The following is a 12581-nucleotide window of genomic DNA, read 5'->3' on the forward strand; positions in this document are numbered from 1 at the left end:
GCATGTCAGTAACTCTGCCTAATTGCTCAAAGAGAAGAGAATCTCGGGACTTAGTATAAATCCGTGACAGCGGGTTGAGATGTTCTAAAGCGGGAATGTCCCGCTCAAAACAGGGCAGTTGGGAGGTATGTTTTATATTTCATTTTGAAATTTGGCATGAGGGTTGACATGATGCCCATTTCCCAGGTGGCCCTGACCATGTGACTTGTGGTTTGAATACCGTCACTTGTTACTGCTATAATCCAAGTTTAAGTGATATCCCTTCCTGCCCATCAGCAGCCTATCAACAGAACAGCAGGCAGCTAACCAGCTCTCTGACACCTCTGCTGAAGGATTTGTTTGCATTGCTAATAAAACCCTACTTGTTCCTACTTGGGTGCTAATCTCATGTCTACCACTAGGTGGGACTAGGGAGCATAACCCGGGTCATACTGAAGTACAATAAGAATGGGAAAAACAATAGCTTTCTCAAAGTAGTTCCATTCATATAAAACATTACAGAATCAAGCAGATCCCTCTCTTTGCATTTCAAATTACTAACCTGCTGCCAATCATTTACATCAGCCAAAAAAAAAAAAAAAACTTCTCAAAGACTGGATACTGTCAGCACATCCCAACTGAAAGGGCACCTCCTATGAGTAGCAGCAACCACCTGATCAGCTGCTGGAGATATTTCTTTACCAGCACATGCTGAAACAGCCATAGTCTTCTTCCAATACATTTGTCAAGACACATTCTGAAAGGAATTCTAATAGTCTCTAAATTTCTGTGTAATTACATTTCTTTTATTCCAGGCAAACTAAACACAGATTGAGACAAAGTAATCCATCCATCCATCCATGGCAGTGCTGTTTACAGAGACGATACATGCGCTTCCTATAGACAGACAGCTCGTTTCTCACTTGTTAAAATGTTCTCTTTTCTTAAAAGGAAACGGTCATGAAAATGACAATTTAATAATATAGGCTTCATCGTACCAAAATAAGACATTTTCTAAACATAATCAATAAGAAATTCTGTACAGTTTCTGAAATCTTCACTATTCCTTTCTTCATACAGGAGTCAGGATAGTTATGTTATGTTTATGCATTTGCCGCCATATTTGTATTTATGTGTCATCCACTGTATATGGCGGGTTGACTATAGAGTCAGTTATTCCAGGCAGTTTACACATACCTTTGACCATGCCCATTTCTGGCCACACCCCCTAATTACCATGTTCAACATTTGGCAGGTTATGAAAGTTTGAACATGTTTTTTTTTTTTTCAATTACAGTTTTACTAATGAAGGTGAATTGCCCTTTAAGCTGTGAGTGATAATACTTATTTGCTTATCTGAAACTGGTTATAAAAGTATCTTATCTACACCTGTGGCTGTTCTGGGCTCTCTGCCAAAGGCCAATTAAGTTAAAAAAAAAATTGTATCTTTTTTAGCTGTTCAGTGCAGAGAAAATCAGGACTTTCCAGTACAAACACGGGACTGCGGGTTGAGCTGTCAAAAGCAAGACTATCCCTCTGAAAACAGGACAGTTCGGAGGTATGGCTTACATTTAGTGATGGGCGAATTTGCTGCTAATTTGCGCGATTCGCCAGCGGCGAATAAATTTGCGAAACACCTGCGAAAATTCGCTGGCGAATATAATTTGACGCCGGCATCAAAAACGAGACGCCGGCGCCGTTTTGCAGAAAGTTCACAAATGTTTTGGCAAAGTGAAACGATGCAAATTCGCCCATCACTACTTACATTCCAAGCCACACCCTTACCCAAATTATACATAGGAGTTTCCTAGTGTTGAAAAGGGGCCGTGTGTTGCTACTGGAGCCATAGAACCCATTTTTGTATGTGAGAACTCACCCAGCTGGATGTGGGCAAGTTGGGGATTTTATTGTCGCATGTAAGATGGGAGCTGTGGGGGCAGGAGTCACAAATCGGGATAAAAAAAAAAAACAAAACCCAAAACACTGGACAGTAGTGAAGGGGAGCCTGGAGGAGGAAGGTGCCTGGGGGAGAGATGAAGAGAGAAGCAGCCTGGGAGCAGGAGATGACCCAGACAGAGATGCAATAAGGGCCTAGTATCAACAATGTAGACTATAACAAACATTTAACTGTAAATATTGTTTTGGTGTAAATGTTTTTAGTGTAACAATCCATTGATTTATTATGCATTATAATCACTTTAAGATTAATTTATTGACGTGGATTATTTGTCTGCTTGCTCAAAAGAATTGTAGACCCTTGTAAGAGGGTGGAGGTATATTATTAAAATACTATACATCAAAATCTTACTAAAAATTTGCAAAAAAAATTGCCTGAAGTGAATGGGCGTTTGCATTTTTTTTTTTTAAACAGGGTAACTTTTTTTTTTTACTATCCATTATAGTCTATGGCCTTTTTTTTCCCAGCTAAATATTTTGCTCGTCATCTGTGGCGTGGCCTTAGATCCTGTTCTGACAGATGGAAATAAAGTAATAGGTTCAGAGTGGTAGGTGTTTACTTTTTGTACTTGGGTCTGTTATAAGGCATAAAAAGCATGATGGGTTGATTTTGGGGATGCGCCAAATTCAGCATTCAAGCTTTTTTTTCAGCAGGATTCGGCCGAATCCTTCTGCCCAGCCGAACCGAATCCTAATTTGCATATGCAAATTAAGATAGGGAGAAGGAAATTGCGTGAATTTTTGCTGCAAAACAAGGAAGTAAAAATGTTTCCCCCTTCCCACCCCTAATTTACATATGCAAATTAGGATTCAGTATTTGCCTGAATCTTTCACAAAGGATGGCCAAATCCAAAATAGTGGATTCAGTGCATCCCTAGTTGATTCTGCAGCCATAAAAATTCCTTTTGGATTTGCCACTGTTCTGAAGACCCCTTGGCATTCGTATTTATAGTATGTTTTATCTTTTTTACAGTGATATGTAAGAGATAAGATACTATAATGTTACACATACTTTCCAACATACCAATTGGTATGAATCAGAACTACTAAGAGGGACCCGCACTTGTCCAGGAAGCGGAACAACTATTTGAGTGCAGAAAATCTAAAACAACGAACTACAGTGGGAACCCCCCCAGGAATCATTACCTCAACAGACTGCTCACAAGTCCTTTGCTGTAACTATAAAACACTAGTAACTAGCTTCACTAACTACATGAAGTAAACCAATAAAGTTGTTTTAAAACTATAGTCACTTTGGCAAGATCTAGAGATGTTTGTCACCAGCTGATTCGTACTTGACATTTGTTTGTTTATTTTATTCTAATTCATTTGCTTTATATTATTTCATTTGTAAAGCATAAGAAAATAAACATTTTTTGGGGGGGGAAAAAGATACTATAATGTGCAAGCTCAATGGCTAATTTTAGAAATGTTACAGAAACGGCTAACTTCAGCGTAGATTTGCAGTTTCGTTATTTGGAATAAAGCGACATTTGTACATTTTAAATTTGTCAGAATGTGTAATTTTTGCGGCTTTTACCACAAATCATATGCAGGTAATGTGGTGGTTATGCAGCAGCTGAGAAGACATTAACTCATCAATTTTTTTTGCAGATCTAACTGAAAGCAGTTTGTCTCTTACAATTGCTTTTTTACTTGACTACTATCAATAGCAACTCTAGCCAACACCTCAATTCTCAAGTTATGAAGGTATTGCTGGAACTGGAATCAAGCCTTGGGGATCATTTCTTTGACATGGTCTCTACAATCTGTCAGAAAGGCCAAACTGCTTTTAATTGCAATTTAATGTACCATTTCAAATAATACATATTAGAAAGCAGCTGAAAATTACATCTTTCATTATGCAAAGAAAATAAAAAGGGAGTTTGTGAGAGACACTGTTAAATCCTTTTCTATACAGACACAATGAGCATGAGGTATAACATCCACCACCAGGAGGCAGGGCACTCAAAGACAACTCCTCTTCCTTCACCCAATAAAGCCAGTTTTGTCTAAAGGCTAAACTACACTGGATATTTTGTAGGAAGGTGTCATAATATCAGAACGCATTCTACAAGTTGGATGTAGTTCTATGGGTCAAAATATAATGGGTCTGATGTGGAAACTACATGGCAACACTGTCAGATGCAAACACTGCATGTTATGTCTTCAGCGGAGGAGATAAAATCTGGTGGCATCATTCGGCTTTTTGTTCTCATTTGTTCAACATCGGACTTTGTCCGATCCAACTTTACATTAGTTATAGGAACTGGATTTTGTAGGATCCAACAAAGTGTTGTGGTGTTGTTTGTCAAGATCAGATAACATCTGACCCACAAAATCTGATTTAAATATACCATGTAGTTTAGCTCTAACAAAAGGGGTAGTAACTAGTAATAAACATAGTACAGATAAAACTAATATGATGGAGCTGTGGAAAAAAGGGATATGTCATCCAAAATGCATCAGTAGACTTCTGCACTGAAATGAGTTTTTAAAAAGAGCAAACAGATTTTTCTTTATATTTAATTTTAAAATCTGACATGGGGCTAGACATATTGTCAGTTTCCCAGCTGCCCCCAGTCATGTGACTTGTGCATGGATAAACCTTAGTCACTCTTTACTGCTGCACTGCAAGTTGGAGTGACATCACCCCTCCCTTGGTCCATCAGCAGAACAATGGGAAGGTAACCAGATAACAGCTCCCTGGTAGATAGAAGAACATTCAACAGTAAAAATCCATCTTCCACTGAGACTCCCTCAGTTAAATCGAGAAGGAGAAACAAGAGAAAGTGTAGAGTGAATTGTTTGCAGTGTAAAGAGTAATTTGGAAATATAAACTACACCATAAAAATCATGACAGAATCCCTTTAAGTGGCAAACCAGAAGAAATATTAACATTTTACCAGGTTCTGACACACATCACATGGTGGCAAGGAGAAAGATATCATCCAGGCAAACCATAGTGATGGAACCTTACATCCATCTAAATCTTTGAGGTTCTTTTGCCTTTGATAAATGGGATTAAAGACCAATGTTGCACTTGTTCAGTTTCCTTTTGGTAAATACAGCTGTGTTCAGAATAATAGCAGTCAGACATCACTAACCTGCTAAATCACTGGTTTTGGTAAAAATTATATTTCTACATGGCAAATAATTTACTAGTAGGTGTAGTAGGGTAATACAAAATCAGAGTTACAGTATGACATGTAATGCTGCTGATTCTGTGTAATTTAATCTTTAATAAAGGTTTGTTCAAAATAACAGCTTGTTCCAAATAATAGCAGCGTGGAGTTAAATTAGTGAGCTCATTCATTCTGTGAAAAAAAAAAAACAGGTGTCAATTATGGCCCTTATTTAATGAAGGCAATAAATGTTGTGCATGCTGGTTATAGTGCATTTCTCTTAAAATCTGAGTAAAATGGGTTGTTCCAGACATTGTTCACAAGAACAGTATACTTTGATTAAAAAGGTGGTTGAAGGGGAAAACACAAAGTGCAGGAAACAAAAGGTTGCTCAGCTAAAATGATCTCAAACGCTTTAAAATGGCAACCAACACCGGAAAGATGTGGAAGAAAACTGAAAACTACCATTCGAATGGATAGAAGAATAGCCAAAATGGCAAGGACTCTGCCAATGATCAGCTCCAGGAAGATCAAAGAAAGTCTAAAGTTACCTGTGATACTGTTACAATTAGAAGACGCCTATGTGAAGCCAAACTATCAGCAAGAAGCCCCTGAAAAATCCCATTGTTGAAAAAAAATAAATAAATAAACCGACAATTAGAAATGGCAAAATATCTTGTGGACTGATTATTTTAGGTCTAGGGGCTGCATGAGTTTGTCAGATGACCCCCAAACACTGAATTCAAGCCACAGTACTCTGTGAAGACAGTGAAACATTGTGGCACAAGCATCATGATATGGGGATGTTTCTCATACTCTGGTGTTGGGCCTATTTATAACATACTAGGGATCATGGATCAGTTTCAATACATCAAAATACTTGAAGAGGTCATGTTGCCTTATGCCAAAGAGGAAATGCCCTTGAAATTGGAATCAAGACCCCAAAAACACCAGTAAACGAGCAACATCTTGGGTTTATAGAAATAAAGATTTTTACAAGAATTTTGAGCTTTATTCACTTTTTTTAAACACACTGCTATTCTTTACACAACTGTATTTTATGCTGTTACATAGTGAGGCCATATGGAGGCATACTGCTCCAGATTTCTCAGGTTGATGTACTCTAAGATGTATTTGCTTTTGTAAGCCAGGCTATCAGCAGGAATGACAGTGCAGATACATTGTACTAATAGTATTAAGGCAGTTCAGAGACCAGTGGAAAGTTCCCAGGGTAATCCAAACATATAAAATGAGAGCCATACTGAGAATTGGAGCATTTAAAGGATATATTGGAGGGACATAAAAATCCAGTTGAATAGTTGCTTGGATCCATCTTGAAATGCCACATGAATATACCTGCTTAAACATGTGAGAATAGATCTATGCATTTTACTTATTATAACTTCATAGACAAGAAGTTAACTGGGTTTAATGTTAAAGGGATCATTCATGTTGAATGAGGTACAGGGTACAGCTATTGAAGTGCTTCATACGTACCAGAGACCGACATGTCTAATCAAAGTTGGTCTTTCAAGATTTTTACCATGGCGACGATGAATGAACTGATGCTTCATCGCTGTTGTGGATTGAGAAATAATGTATTACATGACACGGGATTATTCTTCTATTATGATAAACAAGTCTCCTTAGAGCAGTGCTGTCCAACTTCTGTGGTTCTAGGGCCAAAAATTTTCTGGCAAACATAGTGGAGGGCGATTTATCACAAAAAAAAAAATGTTAGACCATATCCACATTATGGTGGCAAACCAAAACCTTTTTTTTATAAAAAAATAAAATAAAAACAAATTGCCGTTTTTTTAATACATGGAGTCAGAAACAATGCAATTCAGCAACTAAAAATAAACTACAAAAATGTAAACCTGTCTGAAATTGAAGTTAAGCTACAGACTAAGCTAGAATCAAAGCATCTCCACCAAAGGGTAACCATCTGCATTTTATAATTGCATGTGCGTGCCATAAGAGTGAGGCCATTCTTCAATTCCTGGCATTTTGTCTAAGCATAGCCTAGACCCAGTGTCGGACTGAGACACCAGGGGCCCACCAAAAAACGTTCAACCAGGGGCCCACTCTCCGCACTATTTTTTTCCTCTCCTCAGTCTCTTCTAGTCTCTTTTCTTTACATACTATAATCTATTATTGCATCTATTTAGCCTCTTTGTTCTCATAGAAATAGTTAATTACCATGAAATAGGCCAAATGTTTAGAAGCAGGAGGTCCACTGACACCTGGGCCCACCGGGAGTTTTCCTGGTATCCCGGTGGGCCAGTCCGACACTGCCTAGACCAGACACCATGAATGCGTATTTGGCCATTTGCTTAACTTCGAAGCATCTTTGAAGGCACTTGTACATTTCTTTTACAAGAAGTCACAAAGGATGAAACTTAGAAGGCAACAGGAAAGGTGAGAGTGTAGGAGAAGCCAGACAAAAGGCATGGACAATTTTAATTTCTAACCACATTAATGGACTGTACAAGATAGTAACCGCTTGAACTATTGTAGTAAAGGGCAACAAAAAGGTAATGCAAGTTTTAGGAGAAACCAAAGAACAACCCAAAAGGTGTGCAAAAAACAAGAGATGTGGCATTTGCTGCATGTCATGACTTTAATGTGTAACTACAGAAACCATACATACATGTGGGAGAAATTGAAGGCCCAGATAAAAACTAGAAAGCCTACAAATACAACACAGGACCAATACATTTACAAAACATTCAAATTTCTTACAAAATTGCCTGTATTGGTCCAGACGTTTGTTATTATTTTATTTTAAATTTTTACTACAAACTCAAGGCTGGGGATTAAAGAGGAAGGGGCAGCAGCTCATACCTCTCGTAGACCATTTCCTGGATAAATTATTTACAAGTGTCAAAAATAAAAGGGATTCTTTCTTTACAATGGTTGAAACACCAAGGAAACAGTCTTTACACGAGTTTTGCTCTCAAGTGTGTTGCAAAGCAAGGACTGTACACGTTCTCTAGCATTAGAACTAGAAGCCACTAGAAAACTAGAAGAATGGTAGCATCCAACTTTCATATAGCATGCAGATTGTAAACAAAGAGTAGAGAAATGTACAGTAAAAATCACTTTATGTTCAGAAGCTCTGCACAGATCTGAGCTGTGTGACCTTTCAATAACCATGAGTTATGACAGCTATTCCCTATCCCACCCTGTTTCCACACAAGTGCTTGGTATCCAGAAGCCCTACCCAGTCAGACAAAAGAACCAAGAAAACCACATCAGTAACTAATACCCTTAACAACCCACCCAGTTCAAAATGACATGTACACCAATGAAAAATACAAGGCCAGACTAGATTCCTTTTTTTTTTGGAGTTGCATTTCAGATCAGTATTTACAAGAGATCCAGAAAAAAAATATAATATATATTCACATGTTCTTTGTGTTTTTTTGGCCAAAATGTAGAGCTGGAAAAAAAATCCCCATAATTTGCCAAATTCAGGAAATCTCCCATCAAAACAAGATATGTTAAAACATTATGCTCCCAGCCGGGAATTTGTGCCATGAACGGATACAACTGTTGGGCAAGAAACAAAATCCAGTCTTCACATTGCAGAAATTGGTTCCTTGGGTTTGCTCTATCAGCATAAATCCAGCACAGATAAAAAAGTCAATGATCCCTGGTTCTTAGCTGGCTCCTGTGCCTTCCATGACTTGCTGGGCCTGTTTTTGCCCCATGCAGCACTGGGCAACAGACTGGAACAACCTGAATACAGAAAAGAGCAGTTTAAAAGGGCATACATTTTAAGGCTTTTACAAAAACCAAACACAAGCCAGTTGTAAATTCTAAAACAATAATAAAGGGAAACTAAAGTCTAAAATAGAATAAGGCTAGAAATGCTGTATTATGTATACTAAACAAATTTACAGCACCACAAGGCTAATTAAACAAATGATTTATGCTTTCAAAGTTGGCCACAGGGGGTCACTATCTGGTTACTTTGTTAAACATCTTTGCAAGACTATGCAACATGCTCAGTGTGGTCTGGGCTGCTATCGGGAGGCTAAATTTAGGGATTGTCATAAATGATCAAAACAGCCTAAGTCAAATAATATCTGCCAGAAGCCAATACAGACTGATTAATAGTCAGAATATACAGACTGCACTGGGTCCTGTGCTGTCATGTAACCCAATGTGGATTTTATAGTTTTTGTATTCTTTAATACAAACTTTCTCCAACTCTGCAGAAACAGTGGCTGCAGCAAAAAAAATCCTCCAAATGGAATCCCTGTTTATCTGCTTAAATCTGGCTCCATGAATTTTGTCCGTGCAGCTGGACTTGTAAACATTACAGGATGTAAAGGCAAACATAAAATCACATTTTTACTTCAACTGAAAAAGAAACCTATGGCCAATTTTTATAAGAAACATGACTGTGTGCAGTGAAATTCCCCCTTCATTTTCTTGCTCTGACTGCTGCAGATATGAATCTCTACATGGTCACCGGTTGTTCTACAGGGAAACAAAGCTGTTAGAGTTTTGGGCAGTCTCTCCCCCAGCCATTTGAAAGTATGATTGTTTCCCTGCAGAGCAGTTAGGGACCATCTGAAGTTTACTACCCGCATCAGTCAGAGAGAGTAAAGGAAGGGGGAATTTCACTGCATACAGTCAAATTTATTATAAAACTGTAGACATTTTACATCAAAGTATATTAGAGATAGGTTTCTTTTTCATTAAAGAAAGTAAAAATGGGTTTAATTGTTTGCCTTTACATCCCCTTTATGTGGCATTTGCCATTACAGTTGTGCTGGCCTCTAACTAGCTCCTAACTAGCTCCATCGGTTAAATGTGTTTTATACTTAAATAACCGTGTATAACCATCAATAATTAGGTGTAGCGAGAGTGTAAAATGTGTCTCGCTACACGTAATAAAATCGTTTTATAATTAGTTACTATAAAATAACATTTTTGTTTTATAATCCATAATTTAAATTGCAATCAATTTAAAAATGTGGTAACAACCCCTCAGGAGTCACAGTGCAAACAGATTATTGGCAGCTCATCTGCAGCACTGCGCAAAACAGATTATTTGCTATACAGTCATTTTGCCATCACTTAGTGCAGCGCCTTAAATTAAGTTGCTTATATTAAGTTGGTATAGTAAGCACATCAGTGTTTAAAATCCATGACAGAAGGGTGAAGAGGAGGGCAACCCTACATTCTAATATTGTGACAGGCCTCTAAGCTTGCAAAAGTTGTATTTTGTTTTTTAATTTTAACTGGTGCCTTCCTAAATATGTATGTCTGTTTGGGCAGTAGCACATTGCCCATTCCTTTACTTTGGAATCCATATCTAATTAAACACAGAGTTGAAGTTAAATTCTGCATGCAGCCGCTGCAAGTTAAGATTTCTATTCTACTTTAAATTAATACTCTGTAATCCTCCTTAGTTCCATCCATGTCCTATTTCTGTATTCTTGTGTGCGCCACAGTTGTCTCTTTACACACATTTCCTGAGCTTTCATCCTTTATACAATACCCAGACACATATGCGGAGATCCGCCACGTTTTCACCACAGGTTTTAAAAACGCTAGCAGAAGTTACCTTTGCCTAAAACGGATATGCGTATTTACGCGACGCGCCGGATCTCCGCATGTGTATCTATAGCCTTACAATGTTCTATTTAACTTGTTGGGATTTAAGTTGTGGTATATAATCATTAGGGGCTGAAGCTGTAGATGAATTACCAGTGCACAGATAATACTGCTACATAATGGACTCCCGCTTACAAGATAGTGACAAGTGAAGGAAGAGATTATCTATCATGCAAGGACCATACATGTAGGAGCTTCAATTTCAAGGTTTAACTCCACAAAAAATGCTAGGGAATTTTAAAAAACATCTGTGAAAGGTACTCACTTTTCAATTTCCGGTGCGCAATGTACAAACTCATGGTTCCAGAACTTGAATGCAGGATTTTTAATAAGCTCGATGAATGTTATAAGGAGTCCCCAAGGATGTGGTCTATTTACAATCAACCTTTCTAGAAGAACTCTAAAACCCAAAGCACAGAGAACTTGAATATGCAAGTTAAAAAAATCTATACACATTTATATACTACAGAGAAAATGTGGCCAGCTGATACATTAGGGGCCATTATGAATATGAAGTTACAGATAAACAGCCTAATTACAATTCCAGCACAGATTTCTACAAGAAAAGGTAATAAAGGACCTATTTAGAATATTAAAATGTTATATTTACAAATACTTTTTCCATGAGATGAAGCATACTGTATATAACTAATTACAAATTCTGTAGAATCTCTGTCCTGTTACTTTCCAGTATTGCCCTCTGAGAATTCAGTCTATTTTCACAGGAGTCAATATGCATTCAGAGACAGATTGATAGTGGAATAGTGAAAATCTGCAGATTGCATCACACTGAACCAAACAATCTGGTGAGCAGAAGACTCCCCTCATAAAGCAGTCCACCATCAAAATTAACCATGAAGTAGACTCATTCTCAAAATGTGCAATTGGTCTTCCAATTCTGTTTTTTTTTTCTTTTTTTTAATTATTTTAGTTTTTGTTCAGTAGCTGTCCAGTTTGATATTGCAACAGCTATCTGGGATCCTATGTACCATAGTAACAAGGCAGCACTTTGAGAGACATGAATAAGTCTGAATATAAATAAAAAAAAAGAGAAACACTCATATTGTTGTCTCAGAGCAATAGTTTCCAACAGGAAAGAGGAAAGCAAATAATTCAAAAACAAAAAAAAGAAATAAAAACTGTAAAGTTGCTAAGAACAAAGCATACTAAATGTTACTAAAAGATCAACTAATAAGTCTCAGACAACATTACCTTGTTATTTGTTCCTGTATCGCCTCAGTGTTTGCTTCAGCAAATAGATAAAGCATTGTGCAGCTAAAGTAGTGAGTATGACTGTTGGGATATCGCAGTTGATTGGCAATAGCATTCAAAAAGAGGTAGCGTCCTGGAAAAGTCAAGATGTTGGCTGTGTTAAAGACTTTTGCAGACTAGTTCTGAATTCAGAAAAAGCAGGTTTTCCAGTGCTTTTGAATAGAACAATAGTCGTCCCATGGCTGAAAGATTCCTATCTGAAAGTTAATATTCTTTTGGAAAGCCAAAACAAATTATTTTAATACTTTACATGACCATTTAGCCAGACAATAGCATAGTGGTTACTACCATTTACAAAACTACACAATTCACAAGTAAATAATGCTCCCTGTCCAGAATAAACTAGATCAACTAGCGATGAGCGAAATTTTTTGCCCAGTTTAGCCACAAAAATGACACCCAATGGGTGAAAAAAATGGTGCAGCAAAAAAAAAAAAAATTGATGCGACGCATTGAGTGACAAAATTGACGCCCATAGACATGCATTTTAGCGAATTTGCGCCATTCCATGAATTTTTGGCAAAGCAAAATGGCTAAGATTCGCTCATCACTATTCACAACAAAAAATGTAAAGCATGTATTAACTTTAGTAATGTGAAAACTTAAAACATACAA

The 12581-nt window shown here is 37.4% G+C and overlaps 1 protein-coding gene across 3 annotated transcripts in view; it reads right to left on the reverse strand.

Moving 5' to 3' along the window:
- Positions 1-7664: 7664 nt before the first annotated feature.
- Positions 7665-12581, reverse strand: part of cnot1.S (CCR4-NOT transcription complex subunit 1 S homeolog) — a 64655-nt gene continuing 59738 nt past the window's right edge. For all 3 annotated transcript variants that reach the window (XM_018260628.2, XM_018260626.2, XM_018260629.2), the window contains 3 exons: positions 11907-12039; positions 10960-11094; positions 7665-8804 (listed from right to left, as the gene is read on the reverse strand). In XM_018260628.2, coding sequence (XP_018116117.1) covers positions 8726-8804; positions 10960-11094; positions 11907-12039 — 347 coding nt within the window. In that variant the 3' untranslated portion in view covers positions 7665-8725. The remainder of the gene's footprint in view (positions 8805-10959; positions 11095-11906; positions 12040-12581) is intronic.

Source organism: Xenopus laevis, chromosome 4S (assembly GCF_017654675.1).
Source record: "Xenopus laevis strain J_2021 chromosome 4S, Xenopus_laevis_v10.1, whole genome shotgun sequence".
NCBI lineage: Eukaryota > Metazoa > Chordata > Amphibia > Anura > Pipidae > Xenopus > Xenopus laevis.